The 26050-nt window shown below is 35.2% G+C and overlaps 1 protein-coding gene across 1 annotated transcript in view; it reads left to right on the forward strand.

Moving 5' to 3' along the window:
• Positions 1 to 25696, forward strand: part of RTTN (rotatin) — an 81735-nt gene extending 56039 nt beyond the window's left edge. The window contains exons 36-50 of the mRNA XM_031058862.1: positions 775 to 883; positions 1609 to 1807; positions 2795 to 2885; positions 3871 to 4024; positions 4179 to 4316; positions 5161 to 5372; positions 9104 to 9209; positions 12516 to 12610; positions 16266 to 16343; positions 17785 to 17911; positions 19645 to 19844; positions 21633 to 21900; positions 23144 to 23247; positions 23599 to 23668; positions 25229 to 25696. Coding sequence (XP_030914722.1) covers positions 775 to 883; positions 1609 to 1807; positions 2795 to 2885; positions 3871 to 4024; positions 4179 to 4316; positions 5161 to 5372; positions 9104 to 9209; positions 12516 to 12610; positions 16266 to 16343; positions 17785 to 17911; positions 19645 to 19844; positions 21633 to 21900; positions 23144 to 23247; positions 23599 to 23668; positions 25229 to 25311 — 2034 coding nt within the window. The 3' untranslated portion in view covers positions 25312 to 25696. The remainder of the gene's footprint in view (positions 1 to 774; positions 884 to 1608; positions 1808 to 2794; positions 2886 to 3870; positions 4025 to 4178; positions 4317 to 5160; positions 5373 to 9103; positions 9210 to 12515; positions 12611 to 16265; positions 16344 to 17784; positions 17912 to 19644; positions 19845 to 21632; positions 21901 to 23143; positions 23248 to 23598; positions 23669 to 25228) is intronic.
• The last annotated feature ends 354 nt before the right edge of the window (positions 25697 to 26050 follow it).

Here is a 26050-nt window from a genome sequence, read left to right on the forward strand (position 1 = left end):
TCTGAAACAAGTTACAGGTCTTGTTGTGTCACAAAAGCACATAATTTAGGTGGATTCTGGGTCTTCTGATCTCAGTCTTGTGGTTTTAAACACAGTAGCAAGAGCATTAGGAGCTTTTGAAAACACACAAAATTCATAATGTAAGTAATGCAAAATGGGTAGGAGGAGCGTGGTAGTCTGCAAGTAAAGTTATCTACTGTCATTTAAACATCTCATAGCTACACTATGAGATGAATACATTTAGGGATCACAGGATTAAGGGCAAGAGAAGTACCCAGAGTTCAAAAGACTCAGAGACATCAACTTTGACTGATGACAAATGCTCTTGTGATATTGTTATCTGAGTGTGTTCTGGTACAAAGGGACAAGTGCTGATGTTCTCAGTAGAGCAAATAGTCCATGAAAAATTTGAGTTTAAATGCTTCAGTAATGTCTTTCTATCTTTATCCAAATGTAGGTTGAGTCAATTATATGGATGAAAAAGAAGGATGAAGAGAAGGAATTTCCAGTAACATGGGCATTGATCAGTTTTTGACTGAAATGTTTCAGACTGTTCATATTGCCCATCTTTTAATAGTTTCAATTATTAGGTTTTTTATCATATATATGCACACGCATAGTGGACAAAATCTAATCAAATTTATTTTGAACAGTAATATTTACATTGTATTTGATTTTGTTGGTTATGATGTGTTGTTCCCCCTTCCCGAGCAGAATATAAAGACTAGTCTGTAAAAGCTGGAATCAACTGGTTTCCTTTTTATGGCTTTCTAGATTCTGTCTGCATCTCCATCACTGGGGAGTGTTACTGAGCTTCAGGCAACAATTCCAACTTCAGCCAGTTTTATTCCGGAAGCTGTGGTTGATCGGCTTACGGCACAAGGTAAGTCAAGCTTGAGTCTTGTTCCTGATGCTAAACACAGTGTATTCATCTGCCCATATTTCAGTATTTGTCCATGCTGTGCATTGTACAGCTTACACCTTGCTGGAGCACTTGATGCTTCTAGTGGTTGTTTTAGAAGACAAATATTAAACACTTAGTATGAAATTTGACAGAAGCAAGTGAAAATGGTACCGCTTGAAATGTAACTCAAGACTTAGGTTCTCTTTCTGGCATCTGGTCATGCTTTCAACACATCAGTCATGGTAGAGCTGTCATATACATACATAGGAGTGTGTATGCACATACATGCACAAAGATCTGTATATAATTCTCTTCATATGTAGAAGCATAAAAATTAATATAATATAAAAAATATATTTATAATCATGTATGTAGAGAGAGCTGTGTACAAATAAAAATATTTTTATTTTAAAAAAGGGACTGGTAATTTGTTTCTTTCCAAATTTGCTAGTTACCTTTATTTAATGCCTGGTAGAGGGAGCATTTTATTTGGGAACCATTTCCTGTATCTGATTTCATCTTTTTCTTTTTTTACCATTCATTCCTGAATATACAATTTAAATATAGGGAGGACTTGGATGTTTTATGAAAAATACAAATAAACTTGTATTTGGATGTTTTATGAAAAATACAAATAAACTTATGTAACTGCTGTAATTTAATATTTTGGTTGTTTTGGGGTTTTTTTATTCAAAACACTCTAGGTCAAAGTGATACAACCATAACAGAATCTCCAAGTCAACATGATTCTCCCATGTCTGCTGCTCTGTCTAAACAGCGTGCTGTAGTCACACCTGCCCTTTTGTCAGCTGTTTGCAGCCTTCTGCACAATCTGCTGGTTGTCATGCCAAAAGATACTGGAATTGCCCTTCAACAAACACATTTGCTAACAACTCTCAGCGGGTATGAGATCGATAACTGTTGAACTACAAACAAGGTGTAGCAATAGACGTTTAAAAAATCTTTGAATGAGATCTACCCATGTTTCTTACTAAAACTGTTGAACATATTGATCACTTCTTGCTCCTGAAATGTTCAATTAAAAAAAAAATACAATCAATTGAAGAAATGAATCAGAATTACTTCTTTTATTTTCAGTGAATAGGTAGTCATCATTGGTGATTCCATTTGTGGTGTATGTCTTATACAGGACTACTGTGTCCCTCTCATGATATTTTATGGTTTTGTCAGGTATTTGGAATTGCAGATCATTTCAGCTCATTTTGTTTTTCTTCTTTGAATTGTATCAAATATTTTGAAGATGAGCCAAGGATTTTCACACTAAAAGAGAGTAAATAGAACTTGCCAAATTTGGATGATGGATCCTAGTATTTTACTTCCTTTTAAAAGAAGGAACCACTTCAAAGAACTCTTCAGATTGTATGCCATGTTTCCATTTCCATTGTAGCAAATTCTTTTGTCTATAAAAAATGTTTGGAAGTCCTGAAGTGTAGCATGAAAAATTCGGTCATTTTTTGGTGAAAGTTTTCAAGAGCATTTGTAGTTGCTCTTAGTGCAATTAATGGAAAAAATGAAACACAGACAAACAAACATAAAACCCCAACAACCCTGGTGTGAATACAGCCTATATTATTGCAGAGCTGTTTATTCTTCTAGAGGAAAGAAAATAAGAAATCAAATAGAAAAAATTGATTTTTGCCAGTGCAGTAGCAGCTATTGGAATTTATATTAGTCTAGCTATTTTGAAACAATGTACTGCTGCTATAGTTGCCATTGCACTAGATTTCCTTAAAATAGTGGGGTTTAGCAGTAAGTGCATCTTACTTTATTTCTACTTGGTTTATTTATGCTATTTTCTTCTGTGGAATGTTAAGTTAATAGTCTGTTTAGTTACTTAACCATATTTCTAACCAATATATTTTGTTTTAGTCTTGTTAGTGCTAATCTGGTTGAAAGATGCATCTTGGAACTGAAAGCTCCATTGGGTCATCGAAGTCATATGGAGCATGTAAAAGCTCAGGTCAGAGAAGCATTTGTTGCTTCCTAATTTTTTGAAGTTATGAATTCATTTATGTTAGCATAATTCATCTTCATTAACATAGTCCAGACACACTGTTATAGGCTACATTCATGTGAATCCTTGTGCTTTTGACAAAGCTTAAGTGAAAATAAACCATTTTATTCAACACGGAAGAATTAATTTCTGTGTTAGGACTGTAATTGGAATGACCAAACTGAAAATGAATTGTCTCTTAAAAGTACAAGTTAAATTTAGCCATTGAAGAAATTATGTAATAGAATTTTTCTGTGTTACTGAAGTATGAGCCAGATATAGTTACTGACACATTGGGTATTTATTGTCTGTAACAAACCTGGCTGCTTTGCTTTGTCTCTGATCCTGCAGACACTTAGATAGTTCTCAGCTAATTTTGATGTATGCAAACCATATAGGATTGCTGCTGATAGAACTACCATTTTATCAAGTTTAACTCTGTATATACAATGTATAGAGTATGCTTTTTCATGATACAGCCATTTCGTAGCTTCTGCTGCTCTGCATTCAGATTTACTTAGAAGTATATTACTCTTCTAATTAAAGAAATGTGTTTCTGCAGAAAATTTATGAGAATAAATAAATAAATATGTCAGCTTCTGTTTTTAGGAAGACACATGTATTCTTCAGTATTAATGACCATTTTTGTGTCTTTCTTTGTGACCGTCCAATGAGCATGCTGCTGTAAATGTACCGAGAGTCATGACCTTCTCACAAGGAACTTCTGCTTTGCTACTATAAAATTGATTGCACATATGTGTTCCAGACTAGGGATTCTGTTTCATCTTCTACAGTAAAAATTAAGAGAAACATTTTAAATTCATGTCCTGTTATTTAAATGGTGTTTATTAAAATATTATGAATCAGTTAAATTAATGTGAGTAAACTTAAAATAATGTGGAAGTTGTAAATATATGGCTTTATTTCATATCTTTCTACAAATATTTAACAGGTCTTGTTACTACTTCAGTACCTGTCATCTGTGTCCAGGCTTCTAAAATCATGTTTATTGGTGGACTCTGATCTTGTAAGCCAGGATGAACTGCTGAAACCTCTCTTAGGGAATACCGTCAGGATTCTCACCATACATCCCAAAGCTGGCTTAGGTAATGAAGTACTTTGTTTCCTTTATAATCAGACAGCGGCAGGTCTTCATTTAGGTACCACCTTGAGGTAAATGGACGGGTGTGGTCAGACTCAGCTTTCCAGGTTTGTGCACATTTTTAAGTGGTTTGATTTTTTTCCGTGTTATCTTTGCAGATCCTGAGTTAACGTCTGTACTTCATGAAACATGGGTAGACTCTTTCAGCCTTCTAGCTACATTGCTGTGGAAAAATGGCCAGATATCTTTTCCATCTGTGACAGCAGCCCTTGCAAATCACTGTACAGCAATAATCGGTAATGACTATTCCTGCATGTTTTTTTTTCCTAGCAACTAATAAACAAATAGAAAAGACAGTCATTGCCCTTTAGATGCTATTAAGTAATTACTAATGAGATACCCACAATGAAAACCAATGTGTCCAGAGCTTGACTGACTTGCTTTGTTTTCTTCACATGTATGGATGAATGATTTTAGTTGTAAACCTTAACCAAATGTGGCATTTGTTAAATGATCCATTACCACTTCATTTTTTCCCCCTTCTTTCTTTTTAAATATCTTGCATAAAAGGAAAGGAAAATTTTACAGGGAGATGAGAGATCTAGAAATCCAAGATTATTATACAGGAGGGTTTTTTTGTATTTTAATTATTCTTACATTAGTTACTTGCATAGTTAGGCAAGATTCTGTAACATGCTTCAGTACTGAAGTATCAACACAGTCCAGACAAGCTCGTGCATGTTAAGAGATCTACTGAACCCAAATCCAATTGCAAATAAAGCAGCTAATGCATACTGTTGGTTTTATGATGTAAGCTGTTGATAAAATGAGGAGAGTTCAAAAAATTACTGGACAAATAAATTATTTGAATGAAATGGAGATTGCTTTTTTGTTTTATGGTCAAATGAATGCAGAGCAATTAATTCATTCAACCATTATAAAACTCAAACTTTTCTTTCTTAGATCATTTTGAAGTCTTATAAGATGCATAGGATTTGTAGAATTCCTTGTACAGTGCACAGTATAACTGCTTCTGGGTTCATGTGCTTTCTTTGATAAGTCTTTCTGTGTTCTAAAGTATATTTGAGCTTTATTCATAATGAAATTTAAAAATTTTCATTTTTTTGTTCAACCTTTTAGATACTGTTTCTGATTGTATTCATCTGTCTTCCACATATCCTGCTTTATATGTGGCTAGTTTACAGTTCCTCTCTGTCCTTTTGAATGAGGAAGGAAGAAAACAGCTGCAGGATAAACAGAGTGTGTGTCAAAATCCAACTATTAGCTTTCTTCTGGATCACACTGAAGAATGCCAGGCACCAGTAATGCAACTTACTGCTTTAATTATTCAGGTATTTAAAATCTGACAATGTGATTGCAGGATATATTTTTGCATTTTTGCTTCTTTTACTTCCTTTATATTTAATCGTCCCCTTATTTACAGGTTGGTAGAAGTAAGCAAATTATATGTGAAATTTGTATTTTATTTATTTTACCTCCAACTTAGTTCTTTTATCTATATTCTTTAATTTATGTGCAGTTTGTCACTGTAACAATCATAGTGATCTATGATTAGAAATGTAGGGGTTTTTTTCTGAATGATGTACATTGTATAAATGTCACTTATGATTTCTGTTGTTCAAAGTCATTATCTTACAACTATATTTTAATAAGTATCTTAGTACTATTTTGCTATGTAAAGCATTTTTTTTGACATTTATTGTTCATATATTGGATGGTGTGACCAAAAGAATGCTCTCAGTATTCATCTCTTCTCTTCCTATGGATGCTGAATTCTTGTTGAATAACCTTACTCCTACCAAGACTTGTCCTGGTATCTGTCACAAGCTTTGTGCTCCTTTCCTGCTCTGTTGCAGCACTGTGGCTCTATTGTATCTATTGGGGCATGGTGTTCTGTCCACTGAGAGCCTGCTGTCTTTCAGGGAGGGAAAACTTCCCAATAGGGTCTTTCTTGGTCACTCTACAGGCCACATAACCAGAATTCTCTATGTCTTTGGCAACTAACTTCAGATAATTTCAGGGCACAGTGTTCTCCTGTGAGGACACGATTTTCAGGGACTCAAGCAAAACAGGGGCACTTCGTTCAAATCCCATAGCTTGCTAAATATGTTGGGTTTTTGTATTAATGCTTGCATATGTGCCTAAAACAAAACTCCTTGGCTCTGGCACAAAAAGTATGGTTGCATGAGAGTATGTCTGATAAAGACACATTGTAACATTCCTCTAATTTCATGCAAGTGTACATAACTGCTTATCAATCTGTGCCAGGGGACGATTCTTATGCTGAGGGCAGAAAAAGTTGATACAATGAAGAATGAACTGCAGCCAGTCAATGAAAGTACATTAGACATAGTTTGAGTATTGTAGGAGACATCAGCTTTTAACATGCTTTTTAACTGTTCAGAGATGTAGACAAACACTGCATTTTGCTCATAAAAGAGTTCAAAAGATAGCCTATGCTGTCTGGGTCCTTACAGGGCTGCTATGATCTCCCTAAAAGGATAACAGAATTAGGAAAGAAACAACTTCAGTTTCTTAGGTCAAAGTACATGTATTTATTTACACCCCCTTACAGTGGTCATTGAGAGGACAGTGGAATGAGCCCATGGGATGTAAAGTAACCTATTGAAGCAACAAACACCTAAACAAAATTGTGATTAAAAATGGAAAAAAACCAACCCAAAAGATTCTGGGCTTTCTTCAGGAGAAGCACTTCTAAAGAGAAGCAGTCAAGCAAATAATTGGCTAACACAGAAAGGGAAGGGAGGCTTTTCAAACAAACAGTCATCTCCATTAATCATCCTCAATACATAAAATCTACAGAATACCTGATATATGCAGTGGCAAATGCTAATTTAGTGCCCAGTGTACAGGTGTGAATATTAGTAAACCAGGTCTCAACTTGGAATTCATTATCACATACAAGAAATCTAGTAAGTGCACATGCTGACTTTGAAAGGCTTTGGTTGTTTTGTGTATATAAATGTTAATCTTTGTGTACATGTGCTTAAGATCAGAAATAAAATTAAGAAGGAAATCATAATCTATATATAAAGTCTCAAAATTTGGGCCTAACATTTTTTTCCTTGATATAAAGCTTACAGTATAAAAGAAAGACTGTGATCTCCCCTGCAACTAAGTTGCAGTAGGTGAAGACTATCATAGCCAGATTTATGGGATGTCTTAAATTTATTATGCAACATAATTTCAAAAAATAATTCGGTATCCATTCTCATTTTAATACTTTCATTATAGTTTAAAACTACAGAATCTTTTGGAACAAGGCATTATAAATTTCTAGAGTTATTTTTTCCATTCAACTGGTAGTTAATCATTAATTAATTCTTAATTACTTGTGCTCCCTATGCTTGCCATAAATTTTCTTTTTTATTATGAACTGCAGTTCTTGATGGCCGAGTAAGAAAATACGCATAGAAGAGCATGCTTCAAGAAAGAACAGAATTTTGCTAGTGTTCGAGATAAAATTTAGAAAATAGTAAGATGAAATTAAAACTTTTGAAAAATATACAGATATAAGACAATTCACCTTAATTATTGGATCAGTTCTAGTCTGCCACATAATACAGGAAAATACCCAAGAGGTTGATAGGGAAACATGTTTTGTATTACTAAAGTGTTAATGAATATTAAGAAAAGGTAAAAAACATTTAGCAATTTAATAGGGCAAAAGCCTTTGAGTGGATAAGTCACAAAACCTACATCTTAGGCTATGCAGGATTGCTGGAATTCAACAATTTTTTCTTTCCTGGCTTGTGTCAATTAGTTTAAACTTTAGGCTTTTAAGTACTCAAGCATCTAGTTTTTTTTAATTTTAAAAGAAGCCATCTCCTATCAGAACAGTAAAACAGTTAATTTATTTGAACATTCTTGTGTTGGTGTTAGATTTGAGATTTCACTCCAGATCTAATAAAAACTGTTGTAGTCTAAATGTAAATTTCTCTTTTGTTGGTTATAAACACAGAACCCAGTCCATGCTTCGGTACTTTTGTTTGGTGTCAGTTGTCCTTATCAATGAGGTGTTGGGATTTTTCTAGTTATTAACTTACTATTCTATATCCTTTGACCTTCTCATTCTAGTTACAGTAAACACTTCAATAAATTATGATCTTAGAGTATACATTGATATTTTATGGCATATGAAAATTTGAAAAAATTATTAGTCCATTAATACATGGTGTATGTAGAATTAAAATTTGTGAGATATGGATAGGTACTCATGAGATTTCTGTCTAAAGTATTAAGGTTTTCTTAAGATGTATTTTTGGATAGATTTTTTCTCTTTACTATGATCCAGCAACTGTTCTTATTTTCCTATATTTTTCTGATTGCAATGAATGGTGTTTTCTGTTATCTTGGATGTCAGAACTGGCATGGTGGTTTAGGGAAAATTGCTAGATTGACAAAATTCTGTAGTGGGTAATAAATGAAACACAGAGTGCTCCTTGTCTTTCAACTATCTTGTTATATGACTCCAAATAAATATTCCTTTGAAAATAGAGATTATACTTAGGTTATTAGAAATGCGGTGATGCTCACAAAGGCCTCACCAAACTAAGACAAGCTACCATTTTTCACTGGTTAGTAAGAGTATCTAAAATAACTCTCAGTGGTTTTTTTTAAGGAATTTCACTGTATTTAATATCTTTATCATCATTGTGTAGAAGGAAAATGAGATTGCACTAAAGACATATCAGTGAGTTATCTGCAATACCAAGCCTATTCCTGAATATTAGGAAAATATTGGAATGCCAGGATTTGGAAAATCTAGGCCTTGGAAAAGTAGAATATTAAGAAAAGAATAAGAGGAGTGGGCATAGGAGAAAAAGAAGAAAGATTGAATTTTAAAAAAATTAGTTAAAAAACCCGAAACACTTCAGTGCAGACTGACTATAAACATGAATATAGGGAGGGAGAACTCTGTTTAGAAATATAGTGATAAATCCAAATGAAAATATAGATTCTGGCAATCTATTTATAGCTGTGAATACTACTTTTAATATGGTCACTTTTTCATTTCAGTAATGAAATTGCATTTTTGTAGGTCTGTGAAAGAAAATCTTCAAAGGATGTGCTGAAAGAAGTTGCTACAAATGCACTGTTGTCTCTGTTAGCTGTCAGTAAAAATGCTCAGAAATATGCTTTGGAAGGTGAGCATTTCAAAATGTATATTAAATTATATGTGAATCAAATCCTTGCAGGTGTTTTACATATTACCTATAGATTGTAATTTTTTTTTCAAAGCAGAAGACCTAGGTTTCAATGGCAGTGTTTTTTTTCAGATTTTCACTAAGAAATCTTATTAATAATTAAAGTTTTCAGCTGCAGATTAAATATTATGTTATAGCCAGTTTAAAACCCTGTGGTGAAGTCACAGGTCCGTGTTGGAGTAAGAAGAGACCCATTAGCTTTTTACTACTAATGATATATTCATCCATTAGAAACTGGAGATTTTTCACTGGCAGTATTTTCCAATACTTGTGTAGGTGGAAGTATAACCTGTGTTTTTAGTTCTGGCTGTACCTGGACAAGAGGAGACTTCTTTTTCTCAGCTTTGTTCTTCCCTGGTTCTTTGGTCCCATTTTACAGTTTAAGTAGGATTTTCTTCCCTTCACAGTAGTAAACCAGCTTCTAATCACAGGCTTCTTGTGCCCTCTTGAACATGGGATATGGGTGAATTGCATTTCTCATGCATCATGTGTTTTACACCTTTTGATCTGTCCAAGTGCACTTTGTCTTGGGTGCTTTCCTGTAAGTTACATCTCTGTTTTTTCCACTCTATAACCTCCACTACACTGACATTGATAGCTTAGACAGATCTGCTCAGTGTCTGATCCCTATAGTGATAGAAAACTCAACTTCAGGTCTCACCCTTTCTGCTCTTTTCCAGTGCATTGGTTCTGTACTCAGCCCTTACTTCAGTCAGGCCTCCTCTTCTGTTGATGACTTACTGGATCATCTAAGTTCCAGCTTCCTGTGGAGGCACTTCCACTGCAGGAAGTGCATTGTTCTGTGCTAGAACAGCTGTCAAGTCATCCTTGCTGTTGTGCAACACAGACCTTAGAAAAGAGGAAGACAACTTCTGGGGCTCAAAGCAGTGTTCTAAAGATACCTGTAGCTCTAGCATCACCTGTTCAGCTCTTATAGACTGCTTTAAGTTAAAAATGCAAGGTCCTGCACCTCAAAAGGTACAAGCCCTTACAGCAGTAGAGGCTGACTGGAGAGCTGAAAAAAGGGCCTGGTAGGCAGCAAACTGAATGTGAGAAGACTAAAAGCATCTTGGGCTCTATTAACAGGAACACAACCATTAGATCAAGGGGAAAAGTTTCTTTACTTACCACTTGTTAGACTAGATCTAGAATAGTGCATCCAGTTTTGGCCCAGTACAACAAATACCAACAAACTGGAGCAGGTTCCCCAGAGGGCCGTCAGGGTGGTTGTATTCACTTGTCATTAGAGAAGAAGCTAATGGAGTTGACTTATGTTCTACCCGGAAAAAAGAAAGCTTTGGGAGGACCTATGAGATTTTGAAGAAGTTGAAAACGGGTTTCTTACAGCAGTGCATGGTATAGGAGGATGGAAAGAATGGGCATAAATTGAAACATGAGAGTCAAACGGCCTGTAAATAAGCACTTGCCCTTTGAAGGCAGTAAAGTACTGCTAGACATTGTCTGCTGTCTCTGTCCTTGTACATTTTCAAGACCCAGCAGGGTAAAGCTGCAGGCAAACAGCCTGCTTAGAGCTTGCTCTGCTTTTTAGGAGAAGGTTGGGTATATGACCTCTGGAGACCATCTCTTCAAACTTGAATTATCCCGTTATCATGGAATCACAGAATGCATTGAAAAGGGCCTTTAGAGGTCAGCCCCCCTATAATAATCAGGGACAACTTCAACTTTATCACATTACGCAGAGCCCTATCCAAGTGTTTCCAAGGGTAGGACATCCACCACATCTCTGGTGAAACACTGTTCCAGTGTTTCACCTGCCTCATTGTAAAAAATTTCTTCCTCATATTTAGTCTAAGTTTGTCCTCTTATAGTTTAAAACCATTACCCCTTAAAACAGGCCCCGCTAAAATGGTTGTCCCCATCTTTCTTAAGCTTTTCCTTTTAAGTGGAAGGCTGCAACCAGGTCTTTCATCAGCCTTCTCCTCTCCAGGCTGAACAATCCCAACTCTCTCAGCCTGTCCTCACAGATGTATTAGATCCCTTTCAGGATTATAGTGATCTGCCTCCAGACTCGCTCCAACAGGTCTTTTCTGTGCTGAGGACCCCACAGCTGGATGCAGTGTTCCAGGTGGGGTCTCACCAGGGCAGAGCAGAGGGTCAGAACCTCCTCCCTTGCCCTGCTGGCCTCTCTGCTTTGGATGCAGTCCATGATGCACTTGGCCTTCTAGACTGTGAGCTCACATTGCTTGGCCATGTCCAACCTTTCATTCACCCTGCCCTAATTACATCTTGGCAGGGCTGTTCTCAATCCTTTTATCTCCCAGTCTGTATTGATAGTTGGGATTGTCCCAACCCAAGTGCAGCACCTTGCACATGACCTTGTTGAATGTCATGAGGTCCATCTGGACCTTGAGCTTGTCAAGTCCCTCTGGGTGGCATCCAAGACCTCAGATGTGTTAATTGCACTGATCAGTTTGGTGTCACCTACAAATTTGCTGCAGGTGCACTCAATCCCACTATGTTATTGATGAAGTCATAAAACACTATTGGTCCCAATATGGATCCCTGAGGGACACCACTTGTCACCACTCTCCATCTGGACATTGATCCATTGACTGCTACCTTCTAGATGTGACCATCTAACCAATTCCTCATCCCTATCCAGTCCGCCTGTCAATTCCATAACTCTCCAATTTGGAAGGATATTGTAAAGGACCGTGTGAAAATCCTTACAGAAGTCCAGACAGATGATATCTGTAGCTCTTACCTTCTCCACTTACATAGTCATTCCATCATCTTATAGTGTCTTAAAGACTCTAGATCCAAAGAAAAGAGCCTAACTTGACATTTTGCCCTTGAAGTCACCTGAATGGTTGCTTTGCTTTGTCTCACAAAGGATGCAGCAAATCTGCTGTTGTTAAGGAAAGGTTAGGTAAAATAAATGGATGCCTTAATCTCTTGAAGTTTCACACTTCTAAGCAGCATCGTTGAAGATATCCTGAAGAGTTATGAGTTATTATCCACTCCACCCAAATCATGTTACCCTCTCAATCTTACCAGTCCTTCCTTTGGGCATTCCTCTCGTGGGACCTTGTTGCAGGAGGACTCAAATGTATTCTTGCTTCTTGAGAGCATTCAGCTAGATGCACTTAATCTCAGAAAGTGTTTGTTACTTCCTGCTATCAAGTAGAGAACAAGAAGATCATTGCCAGAAACATACTTTAGTTTTTAATATAACATTTTTGATTGTGAATGTAATTATAAATGTTACTGGTTTTTGTCTTCCAGCTGACCTGATAGACAGCTGTATAGAAAACATGAAGCACATCCATGCACAGCTGAATTTGGATTCCCTAAAGCCTGGGAAAACACAGAGAAAAAAGGTAGCTATAAAAACCAGAACACTGATAGGACAAGGCACTTCACAGCTTTCTTTTGTTTGTTTTCTTGAGGCAGATACTGCTTGTCTGTGTCCTGGATGAGACAGAGTAAATGACAGCTTGTAGTGGATCCAGATACTGGAGCTTCTATAAAATTCAATGATTTTAGAACTTTTACCAACTTAATTATCTCACACACTCTTCCACCCAGAGGTCTCACTAGGTCTCAACTACCTTTTCCAACATAGAGATGACTGCTACTTCAGGAATGTCAGACTGAAAATCACCTTGGTTCATACTTTGCAGCTGCCCAGTCTTGGTTGTTCACTGGACAAAGCCCCTGGGCATGTCCTGGTAGTTTTTTTCCATACCTCTCTCTCGTCCTCAGGATCTTCTCCCATTTGCCAGATTGTTCCTCCGACTAGGATCTTCACATTCTTCTTTTTGGGCCCATTTCTTTCTCTGAGGGACATTCTCTTTTCAGGAATCCTTCTTTTTTACACTAACTTTTCTTTCCAGAACTCCACGCTTCTGTTTGCCTAAACTCAGTAGTCTACATGCAAAGTACATCATGATCAGCCTCTGAATTACTGGTTTTGTCTCATGTCTTTTCATTAGTTGGAAGATTCAAGATTTCCCACTTTTAATCCAGGTTATCAGAATTAGCAACTAGTCCATCCTGGCTGAAAGCAGCAAATAGCAGGCTGATTGAGAGTTCAAAATTCACTTTCAGACATCCACTCACATACACATCTCATCCTTTTGTAATCTGTCATGTTTGTAATTTATTATATTTATCTTATAGCAATATCAGAGTATTGTTTTCAAACTTAGTTGGACTTTCAGTCGTGACTTTATGGCCCTATCTAATCCAGCTAATTTTTTCCATCTTGTTTCCACAATAATATTTTTTAGTTTTCTTAAGTTGTTTTTTTCAGTGTCTTTCAACCAGTGCTAGCTGTTTTGGTTTTGTCTGTTCTTGCATCAGTCAATCTCCCTCCCATTCCAAAATTAGTTCCATTCTGCTTGTGCATGTAAATAATAGCTTTTTTACTTTCCTATTATCTGGCTTTCAGGTTTTTTTTTTTCTCCTTCAAACTTGGTCTGGACATCTCAATTTCTTGTCATCAGACTCAATTGTCCCTGGTTTTTTAACTTCTTGTCAGTTTTGGGTCTTTTTAACTTCATACTTGTGGTCCTTCCATTGCCTGCATTCCCAGTAGTTTCTCTCCATTCACAGTATATTTATTTAGCCTTTGTTTTTCAACCTGCCTTCCAGTTCTTCCAGGCTCTCATGTCACCCAAGTCTTCTTAACCACACATAGATATAAATTATGTCTTGCCATCATACAACAGTTTAATAAGATTTTTGTTGCAATTTGCTTGTTCTTTTGCCACTTTCATCTAAGAGAATTAATAAAATACAGGCAGTAACCTCTGCTGTCAAGTTTGATATCTTGTCCACTCCCACATAAATCAGAAATTGCAGAACACACCTTCCTGTAGGGTATTTCTGCATTGCTTCAGCTAAATAGTATTTTTCTCTGAGGTTTTGATACAGACATTAGCCTTGGTTTGTGAGATTATGGAATTGTGTTTTATGACAATGAACTCTTAAAAAAATTTGAGTTTGACCCTGAGATTTGAAGGCTACCGTACTTTTTCTTGAGATCTCCTAAACACATTCATTTTACTTTTTCAAGTGTTGGAGGCTGAAAGGTGTCCTGCCCTGGATATGTCCTATAACGCTGAAGTCAGCTGGTTCTCTGTAGTTTTTGGGTTGAGGAGAAATTTAAAACTTGAATGAAATTGGAGGAAAGGAGCCTCTGAGAAAGTTCAGAAAAACAGTTTATGTTTAATTTAAAATTCTTTGAAAGATTTGCAAAAGACTGTGTGACAGATTTCCTGCTTAGCTGGGACTGTATGTTGCTACATCATATGTAAGTGTGCTGTTCATCATATGTGGTACATGATGACAGTTTCATGTAAGGGACACTGAGACATTGCTCTCATGGTAGATTTGGCTGATCATTCACAAAACTGCCCCTTCGCCCACTTCAGGGCACAACCCTCAGACGAAAGTTATGACAGCTTCTTTTCCTTTTTCTTTTCTCTAACTCTTCATTATTCAGAAAAGTGTATTTTGCCTAGCTTCATTCTCAGGTCAGCTGACATGTTTTACTTGATATTCCTTTTCTTTCACAATAATTAGTGTGATGCTAGTAAAGAGCATGAAAAGTATTTAGAAGTAGTCAAGCTTTCAAAAAATCATGTCAAAATATTATTGTAGTAAAGAGCAAGATATCGTAAAATAAATAAATCTAAACAGTGCTATCAGTGCAACCCATAACTTTTTCAACCTCCTAGAAGTTTGTACACTAAATATGAGTTGTAGCTTGTGGCATTTTAATGCTATTTTACTTATTAACTAAATTAATACATAGAGAATTCCTTGAAAGAATTCTTGTCTTAAGAGTCTTGTCTTAGTGTTAGCATTTTATTTGACTAGAGGTGAGACAAACTAGTTTTAAAATGTATTTGTAATAATGACTTGTATGTTTCTTCCTGATCTACTACACCTGGCTTTCATTAACCTTTTTGCAGTGGGCTGTACTGCCGAGTACTTCATCTCTAAGTGGCATCAAATACATGATTTATGATGCATAAGCACATTATGATTTATAAGCATGCATTGTTTCTTCACCTTGTCTTGGATTAAGTATGAATCCTATTTTACATTTTTGTTCCTTTATGCTTGATAAGACAGGAATAGTATCCTGTGGCGAACAAGCTTGTTGAAATTTGGTAATCTTTCAGAAGTGGTTTAGTGTGTCACCCTTAAAGGAATTAGGGCAGCCATCACTGCCCTGTAGTGTCACAGCTCTGTCAAGAAGATAGATTCTTTGTTCACTTGTAATTTGAATCTCAGAGTGGCACCTCACTGTCCAAAGGTCTGTGTTTATTTTTGTAATATTCTTATCAGCTTGGAAGTTATTTATAGCTTCTATATTTGTAGTTAAGGATAGGAAATTAAGATCCTGGGAATATAAGGATGGATTGGCCTGACCTGCTGTAGAGATCACAGAATAGTCTGAGTTGGAAGGATCTCCCAAGGATCATCAAATCCAGTTCTTAAATGAATAGTCCATATAGAGGTCAAACCCACAACCTTAACATTATTAGCTCTATGCTGCAACTGAGCTCATCTCAGGGTCTGAAAGACAAAGCTAATTTAACCTTGTTTTCATCCAAGGAAGAAAAATAAATTCTTCTAGGCAATGATTCATTTGACTTGTTTTAGACATGTGCTTTAGGATGGAACAAATACTCAGGAAGGTTCCACCCGTTCTTTATTAGTTGTAAGAGAAATGGAGCTCAACCTTACAGATTTCTGCATTTGGTCACATTGGTGCCCCTAGAAATAGTTTCTGTGGGTTATAGAGATAAGGATAATAGGTTACTGGTTATAAATGTCTTTAGTAAATGTGCTTGAAGCTAGCTGAGATGAATTCTATGTGAAATCAGAAGAAAACTGCTGAGTAGATGTGACCCAAACACTGATACCTTAGATTTGCACTTCTTTTGAAATATCTTTCCTCCTTGTACAAAATTCATTCTGTCTTACATTGATGATCTTCAATTATTCTTCCCTGGATAGGAGGATAACCTTATCAAGGAGCTGAGGTGTTCAATGCAGCTCCTTAGAAACTGCCTCTTTCAAAATGAAGAATGCAAAGTAAGTATTTTTATACTGAAGTAATATGAGCACATTTAGTTACTGAATGAAGATAATTTTTTTTTCTGCTTTGAATTTATTTTCAAGCTGGCTAAATTTAAGTTTGATATTAATGGCAAGAAACACTTAGTATTTCATTATTATTCCCACTTTCTAAGAATACTTCACACATCTATTAGGAACTTAGTGTTCATATGGAAACATCATCTCCCAATGGTTTCAGATATCTGTTATCTTTTATATTCACTTCTGCTTTTTGTAAGTCAATAATTCTAATTTTCAAAGCATACAATGTGAAAAATTGGAGGAAAGTGGAGGAAAGTGTGGGGCCACTAGGAAGGCGCATAGAGATACATTTCAGATCTTAGAAAGTTATTTCCTCTCCTTACTTTTTTTGTCTTTCTGAAAGACAAGAAAATCCCCAAACCAGCCCCACAAAACAAGCAAAACCAAATAAAAGTCAAAATCTAAAAAAAATTGCTATTTATTTTTCTTTATCTGAGTGAAATGGTACTAATCCTCCAAAACAAAATTTTGTTTTCTTATCCATTTATTATTTTATAATTTTTCTTGCTCAAAATCTTGAAAGTCTTTTCATTTTATTCTTGTTTTTTTCTCTGTTCTTTTCAATTTCTTTTCAACTTCCATTCTGCCTACTTGTTTTTTTCCATGGGGAAAATACTACATTACTTGTTTTCACTTTTTCCTGTGTTCATTCTTTCTGATCACTGCTTTTCCTCTTTCTTATTGCTGATACCATCACAGATTTATTTCCACTTTCACAGTTTAATTTTTCTTGGCACTGTGTTACTTGTGCTATTTATTACAACTTGGGCTACTTTTAGCAAATGCAGTGGTGTAACTGCAAGATTTCCTGACTTTCTAGGAGTACCCCTTTTCCAGGGTTTGTATTAACATCCTTTTTGTATGCAGAACACTGGGGGCTGAATAAGGCATCTGTTTATTCCTGAAGTCCCCATAACTTGGTTGTGCCATAATCTCAGCTAAGATTATTGTGGAAAGTTTTTCTTCTTTTGATCAGGATCTGCAGAAAGAATTACTTGGAGGATTCAAGGAGGTTGATAACTGAAGATTTCTATCATTTGCTCTGTATACAACTGCACTCTTGTATTTCCATGCTTTTTGAGTTCTAATAGTTACTTTAGAAGGAGTTGAATAAAACTTTAGAGAGTTCTTGAAAAAGAACATTTGGAATGAATAAATCTTTACTTTTGTTTGCATATCTTTCAGTAATTAAGATATGTGCTGGTTTTGACTGGCGTAGAGTTAAATTCATTGGTTGTTGAAATGATGGTGTCAGTTCTCCATACAGTCTTTTAAACCATAAGATAAAACATAAGATAAAAATATGGTTTTCTCATTCTACATTTCATTTTCAAAGGACTGATTGCATTTGAAATTCTTCCTCATGTTGTTGTAGATGGCAGCACTCGAAGCTCATCTTGTTCCTGTTCTGCATTCTCTGTGGCCTTGGTTTTTAGCAGATGATTCCTCGATGGAAATAGCTCTGCATTTGCTTTGTGTCTACACTGCAAACTATCCTGCAGGTATGAAAGTCACTCTGTGGTGGAATACATCAAAATATTTTACCAGAATAATTAAGACAGAAAAGCATAATAAAGGGAAAAGAATGTTTATTGCTACTGTGAGAGGAAAGTGTAAAAACACTGGTCCATCAAAGTCCATGAAGAGTTTTGATTTTAATACATTCCAGACTTTTGTTCAGATCTGGTTCAAGCTGTTGGGTTTAGCAAGAGTGTAATTGTACTAGAGGATTAAATAGCATTTAATTCAAACCATTATGTTTGAAGGTTTTGCTGAATGTCCTGCCAAACTGAGTAGTATATTATAGAAGTACTATTCTAGGAATTCTTTAATAGAGAACAGTGTATCAGTACTTTGTATGGGTTGTACATTAGTCCTTATTGAGAACAATTTTGGTTTTGAAATAGTCAATCAAATTAAATTTTGTATTAAGTTTCTTCAGTTTATTTATGCCTTGGGCTCAGTAGCTTGCATTTGTATATTTTTCATAAGAAATCTCCTTTTTATTTGATCAAACCTTTTATTTCCATTGATAATTATCCCCACTACTGGAAGCCTAAACTTTCTTCTAGCATGGATTTTTTTCTTTCCATATCCTGGTTATTTAGATTTAGCAAATCATAAGTAATGATTTGCAAGTAGCTTGAAGAGACAGAAAAGTGTCTGTTCCTTTCTCCCTGTCAGGATACCATAACCGTTAAAATAAATAGCTAATGGTTAAAATATTACTCTTTTTTTAAGTTAATGTCTCCAGACCTTAAATGAACTTGCAATTACTTTTTTCACAAAGAATTTTTTTAATATGGGCTGAAGAAGTGTATTAGTCAGCTACAGAGTAAAAAATAAAAATGTAGTGTCCTGTCCATGTGCAAGAAATCAAGCTGATGTGACTCTAGGCTGCATTTTTATTTTCCTTGCTGATAAGAGCAAGTGGTCTCTGATCAATCATGTTTTTTCTTTCTGTTCGGAATAGCTGGCTTATGAGGTGTCCCAAATTTACCTACTCTGAACTGGTTACCCACTCCTCCTCAGTGTAGTCAGAGAAATGTAAATATTTGTCACAGTTAAACATTGTCTCATTTTTGTTTACTTTTGCCATGTAAGATATTACCTGTTGTTGTAGATAGTCAGTGCCACTAAAGAAAAGGACATATATCTATATTTGTGCAGAAGGCATTTATCTGTACTAGGTCAGTAACATGGCTGTTCCCTGTTGCTGTATTAATTCAAACTTGTAGCTCTGTAGCATAGGATTGTGCATTCTTCTGTTGTACAATGTAATGACAGCTGGAGACAGCGCTTATATTTCTCAGAAAAATATTCTAAGAAACTTATATTAATCCTTTCAAATTATACAGAGACCTTTTTTTCTGAGCCAGTTTCAGAGGATGCCTTCAGATTCAACCTCCAAATAATTGTATAATTAGATATATGTTCTGGTTTTTAAGGAGACTTTCTGAGATGGAGCAATGGCTTCTATTTAACAGCAGAATCACCTCTTACATTCTAGAACAATAGAACAGTAGATGCCTGTTCCAGTAAAGTGCTACATTCAGCCAGAATTCTATTCATAGCATGTCTGATTGACTTCATTGGGGTTCAAAAAAAAGATACCTAACAAATGCTTTGAAAAGTTCCATCTCAGTGTTTGAGCAGTTGCACTGTTCTTTCTATAGATTTTTCTTTTAAATACATATCTGCATTTCTAATATGATAAATGTCTCATTGCTTTAAGGTTGTGCTTCACTTTGTTGGGCCAGTGGTGGACAATCATCACTTCCCTCTGCACGAAGTGCAGCTGGCAATTCATTAATGCATTACGTCTTGAAATTGGCTTCCCATGTGTCAAATGATAACAGCCCAGTTAAGGAGGTGGGCTTTTGTCTGATATCTAACCTTGCTCTGTCTCATGACTGTAAAGGCATTATTCAGAAGGTAAGTAAATGGTAACCTGTATTTTAGCAATGGATACTGTTTCCTTTTTAATAAACCCTCATATTTTAATATGGAGTGTCCTATGATCATATAGACATGCTTCTGTGGGAATCAAATCCATTGTGTCTTCTCAGTTGTGTTACTGTTCCCTAAGAGCAGAGTGTAATTCAGTTATATTCATAGTCTGGACAATTTTTACTAGAGGTTTTTGTAACCTCTCTGTTTCAGTGGCCTGTAACATTTTTAATACCCATATATATTCATAGCAATCACTAGTGGATCATGCAAGTGAGTATGCTGTAGAACAAACTGCGTGTGAATGAACAAGAAATTAAACATTGTGTAAATCATTAGGTATGCTGTGGGAAACATAACCTTTGCAGAAGTTTTAGGAAAAAAGCTATGATTGGATGTTGGATAAAAATCTATTCCTATTACCTAAATGTATGTAATGTCTTTTCCTTTTTTTTTATTTTGTATATAGAATGATCTGTTTCCCTTAAACTGAAAAATCTGTTTCCCTTAAACTTTGATTATTTAAATAAATTCAAACCTTGAGAAAAGAAGACAGACCATGTAGAAAGTCAACTGTAGTAGTGATGTGATAAGATGAGCTAACTCAATAGAAATTATAAAAAGTGTGTTTATTTTTAGAACCTTTTATAGTAATTGATTAATTGCAAAAATTTCTTTTGATTTCCATTAACAATGTTCTGTTCTTGGACCTAATTACTGTTAGAAATACAGGGAGAAATAGACCTTTTTGGGATGCTAATTATGGAAAGCATGGTCATACCATTGCAAAGTGGCTAATACTCAAACTTTTTGATAGAAACAGAGAGTTTGAGATCTCTTCCGTAGTAGCTGTTGTATTCTGTGAATTGTTTTTGCTTTTAGACTCTTCAGAGTTTCACTCTAGTGTGATAGTACTTCCTTCTCTCTCTTGGGCTCTGCTTTCATAAGTGTAAGCAATGCTGAATAACCAATTCCCTCTGTGAAAATTAAATTACCAATATTATATTCACATGAAGAAAACCACAATGAGTTTGTATGCTGGGTTGCTTGCTTTCAACCAGATGCTTGTGTATATTGTCAAGATTCAGTGAGGCTGGGAATATTTAGTAAAGGACTATTTCATTAGAGGAATTAATGTCAGAATGCCTCCCTCTTGCAACAGAAGAATTGATTTTCATCTTCTCACAATCTCCTTAAAGCGGAGGCAAAGCTGAGATAGTTTATGTCATATCAATGCACACTTCTTTTTCTTCAAAGCTTACAAAAATAGAGGACATTCCTCTGGCTGGCAGTGAAAGTAGTGGTACTGTAGGTTCTTACAAGTCACTTCCAACTCAAGACATTCTATGATACCTTTAACATTTGTCAATAGCATGCAATAATAAGTAAGGAATCAAGAATACAAGCGCATTGATTCGCTTAAAATGTCACTAGCTTATTTTTGGGTAGAAACAATGAGTGCAAAGCAAAAAGCTTATGTAGTGGTGGGAATTAGTCTTTAAAGAAATACATTGTGTTGGATCAACTTTTATGTATCTACACTGCATAAATTATTATAGAAGAAACAGTATGTTACCATATTAACTTTTTAACCATGCAGCAGATTCTTTTTAATATGTAATTTAAAAAAAAATCATTGACTAATAATGGATTGCATTTAATGTATAAATTTTATAATACTATTAGTGTTTGGTCAAGTATGTGGATTGGAAGGTCAGACAACAGCAAACAAGCCATGGAATACTATAAATTCCTTTTTCTTACTTCTAACAGAGTAACTTCCTGCAGAACTTTTTATCTCTTTCGTTGCCAAAAGGAAGTAATAAAAATACTGGTAACATGTCTACTCTCTGGCTAAAGCTGCTACTGAGCATATCTTTTGGAGAAGATGGACAACAGATGGTTATGAAGATAAATGGCTTTTTAGACCAGATCATTGGAATGTGTAAATACAAGCACAAGAGCAGCCAACATCTAGCACTTCTTGTTCTACATAACGTATGTTTTAGTCCAGCTAATAAACCAAAGATATTAGGTAATGGTAAGTATCTGAAGGTTGTGCCAACTGTTGTTCTCTGAGAATATCGTGGCTTCCAGAAGGCTATATTTTCATGGCAGTTTGGTTACTGGGTTACTGACCAAGAACTCAATGTTGTATTTTAGAAGAGCATTTTTATAAAAAATTAATTTTTAGAATTACGGAATACATATTTTGGCAGAGAGACAATCACAGTAATACATAATAAAAGGAAAACCAAATAAATAGTTTTCAAAAGAAAATAAAGATTCACTGTTAGGCAGATCATTTGGATATAGTAACAGATTATGAATGAAAGGACTTTTGCAGTTTTCTCAAACAGCTAGTTTTTCAGGGAGGAAAGGATACAGAGGATTCTTTGTATCAGTCAGTTTGAAATAACTGAAGTTCCTGTCTTTCAGCTGGACAAAACTTTCTTAGCTTATGCAAATCATGAATGTTGAGACAAACTATTTTATGTCCTGTCGTGTACCAAAAATGTTTATGATAGTGATAAAGTTATGTCATGGCATATATATTTAATGTAACAATATGTTCAGAACTTTTTTCTTGGTTGTTTGTAGAAGGCATGTTTCTTTCCCTCGTTTAATTGCAGAGAGAATGCTCCTGTCTTTGTTTCAAATTCTCAGCAGGTTTTCCATAGTGTCCATGCTTTTTATTTTTCCTAAGATGTGGATTTACTACCTTAATTAAATATACATTATTTAGTTACATAACCTATGAATTTTTGTTGTGAAGTGAAGAAGCAAAGTGGAAGAGTTTGGCTTCAGAGGAATGCTAGAAAATTAAGGCACCTACAGTAAATATTTCTCATTGGTTGCAAATCATCTGCATAATAAGTATGAAGGGAAATAGAAACATCTTAATATCCATCCTGATGTGGCTCTAATTGTGGCTACTGGGAGTTATAAAACAGTTTCACAGCTTACTTAGTCCCTAAGCATAGCTGATAGCGATACGTAATATTCATGTTTTATTACTGGTGGCTTAACTTTGTAGCATTACTTGGTTTTGTTTTGCTATATTGTTTTTAACAATTCTTTCCATGTACTGTGCTGATTTTATGAGCATATTGAAATTTAATCAATAATAAAGTTTCTGTAATTCCTCTGCCGTACCAGTACTTGTCATAAAAATAAGTACACTCCAAGCATCAATCTACCGAGGCATGTAAATACATTTGCATTGCTCTTGATCATATTTTCTAGATGCATTTGGTTTCATGTTTTTTTATTTGTCTCATTAGATCAAGCAATTGCAGTACTGTCTGCCTGTTTGGAAAGTAACAGGCCTGCTGTTCAGAGAATAGGAGCAGCTTCGCTTTGGGCTTTGCTTCACAACTATCAGAAGGTTAGTATTTAAGAAATCTGTGAGACTATAATGTTATACTTTTATGCTGTAAACAATACAGTAATCTCTAAGTAAATAATAATAAAGTTTACAATAGTCATTCTGGTTTATTTTAATTGCGTAGCTGCCGAGGCTGAGAGATTAAACAACATGGTATAGAGGGGTTTGTCCTTTGTAATTTGTGACTACTTATATAAATGTAGTCTATATGGTGATACAGTTATGTTAATTCTAAAAATTCCTACATCTCATGCTCTAATGAATTATTGTAACTTTTTAAACTTTGCTGTTAAGAAGTGATCATGTAAACAGGAAAGCTCATTGTGTTTTGTGTGTTTGTGTGTGCTACAGGCAAAAGTGACTTTGAAGAATCCATCCATAAGGAGAAGAATAGATGAAGCTTATTCTTTAGTGAAGAAAAGTAAGTCTTATTTCTACTTAATGCCAATTCTTAATTTTTCCATCATTAAAGCATTTCAATTTATATCATCACAGTAAGCTTTTGTTGTGCTACAAGTTTTTGAAAGGATACTTTTGTCCCTAAAATCACAATTAGCAATGTGGCTTATGGTTAGGCATCTTATAAATAGAGATGGAGAAAAATGCCATAGTTGAACACCTTAGATAATTACCAAGGTTAGTTTTGAAGTATAGGTCTGATCATGCTTGCAATAAAAAGCCTTTTCACAGTACCATTGTGTGAATCTTTAAACCTTAAATTTAGTGATAAGAAAAATTGTTCTTTTAGCAATGCCTTTGCCATGCTCAGCCTCCGGGTGTTGAGCCACACAGAGAAGGGATCAGAACAGAGCATTGTTCCCACATTAAAATATTCTGGCATGGGTTGGTGACATTCTGAAGGCTTCACATTTTTGCTTAAGTAACTGAACATAACTCTTGTTTGAATGGCTGCAATACAAGAGATTCAGCTGAAGAACATTCACTATGGAAAGTGTTCAAACACTGATCTGGAGCTTCAGTAGCTAATAATGGGTTTATTGGTTGTTAGTCACATCAAGTAAGTCTAATCTTGAAAAGACATGATAATGTCTTTTTAAGCTAATGAGCTTTCCTACTAATTTAAATTGTTCTGTGGATGTACTCAAATAGGTTTATTGGTTAAGGGGCTTATAATACAAGATTTCCGTAGTATTTGCATAATGTATTTGCCACAAACTTTCTCTCTACATTGACCATTGTTGGTATCCTAATAAGGAGGAGGTGTATTTTTGATAGAACATCTCATCATTTTTCCTGTGCTGTCACCCAAATTCATTAATTTTGTGAATGTATTGTTGTTTCAACCTCAGCCATTACTAAGTCAATCCTTAAACATAACAATACAACATTTCAGGTACTGATAATATATTAACAAGTCTTACAGCAGAATTACTGCAGATCAGAGACTTTACTACCTTGTTTAATCAACAAGGTAGAAATATGTACCTTTTACAGATTAACACCTCATAACATTAATCCCCATTTATTTATGTACTGCTATAGAACATGAAATCCCAGACTGAAGTATTGATTTTTAATTCAATAAAAATTTACATATCAAAATAAGGATTTTATGCAACTGTCATCGTTACAGTTTACAGTTCTGTAATATATCATCAATATTGTCACTAAAGCATTCCTGCATTAAGGATCCCAGCTAGTCTGTGCTTGTAAAGCTTTAATCACTTAACAGTGATAATTGGGCTAAAATGGTAGATTGTTATTCTGAGTACACGTGGGGAAATATTTCAACATGGCTATTGTTATTTTGCATTTCCTGCTTTGTCATACCCAAGGGTAAAACCAAAACAGACTTTGCAACGTAAACTAAAAGTATTTGATTTGCTACTCATTAATACAGAGGCTAAGGTCATAAAGCAGCATGAATTCTTGCAAGGCATTTAATACAATCTTTGGAAAAGTAATTTTGTATTGAGAATCAACTAGAAATTCAAATCTTGGGGTTTTTTTTTCCTTTCAGGTTCTCCCCAGCCAGAAGAAAATGAACTACATGCCTATCATGTAAAATGCTTAGAGAATATAGTGCAGCTTCTTGATTGTTAATGGTCATCAGTCAACTTCTCATGTTGAAATTGAATAGCTTGTTCAATGAGAGCCTGAAATTTGAAGAAGGCACTTCTGATTCACAGATTTGTGGCAGCAGCAGATTTGCTGTGGAAGAAATTTCTGAAGCCTTTGAGGAAGGAGTTCATCTTTTTGAACCAAAGAAATTGCACTGTTTCTGGTTCAAACTGTTTGTACTGTAATCCCAATGGGAAATTATAATTATGCTACTATGTAAAGTATGTACACAGAAGAAGGAATGAAGGGAAAAAGATTTGAAAAATGAGTAATTTTCTTAAATTGCGCATTGAAATTGTTACTGTAAAGTATTAGAATTTCTGGTTTGGATTGTTCTTAATAAAGGGGTTTTTAACTGAGATCAGCATTTGCTGTGAGTCAAGTGGAATTTTTAAGATTGCAGGTGTGCATAGTGTATGCTCAGATTCAAAAACTGAAAATGGTGGCAATTGTGGTGTGTTACACATATTAGATACAGAACAGCAAGAGGTGTGTTGTGGTTTTGAAGAAGATTTCAGTTCAAATTGCTGCATGTTTTTTAAGATGCTAACAATTGAAAAAGAGCTCTCGATTCCTGATATTAGAGGTGACAGTTATGTTAACATAGCAGTTTATTCAGGATATGGGGAGGTGTGCATGCATTTTAGTTACATTACAAGAATGTAGAAAATACTTGAGTCAAAATCTGTTGGTTTCTATAGACTTTGAATCTTTTGCTTTG

This window comes from Geospiza fortis, unplaced genomic scaffold (genome assembly GCF_000277835.1).
Source record: "Geospiza fortis unplaced genomic scaffold, GeoFor_1.0 scaffold100, whole genome shotgun sequence".
Taxonomy (NCBI): domain Eukaryota; kingdom Metazoa; phylum Chordata; class Aves; order Passeriformes; family Thraupidae; genus Geospiza; species Geospiza fortis.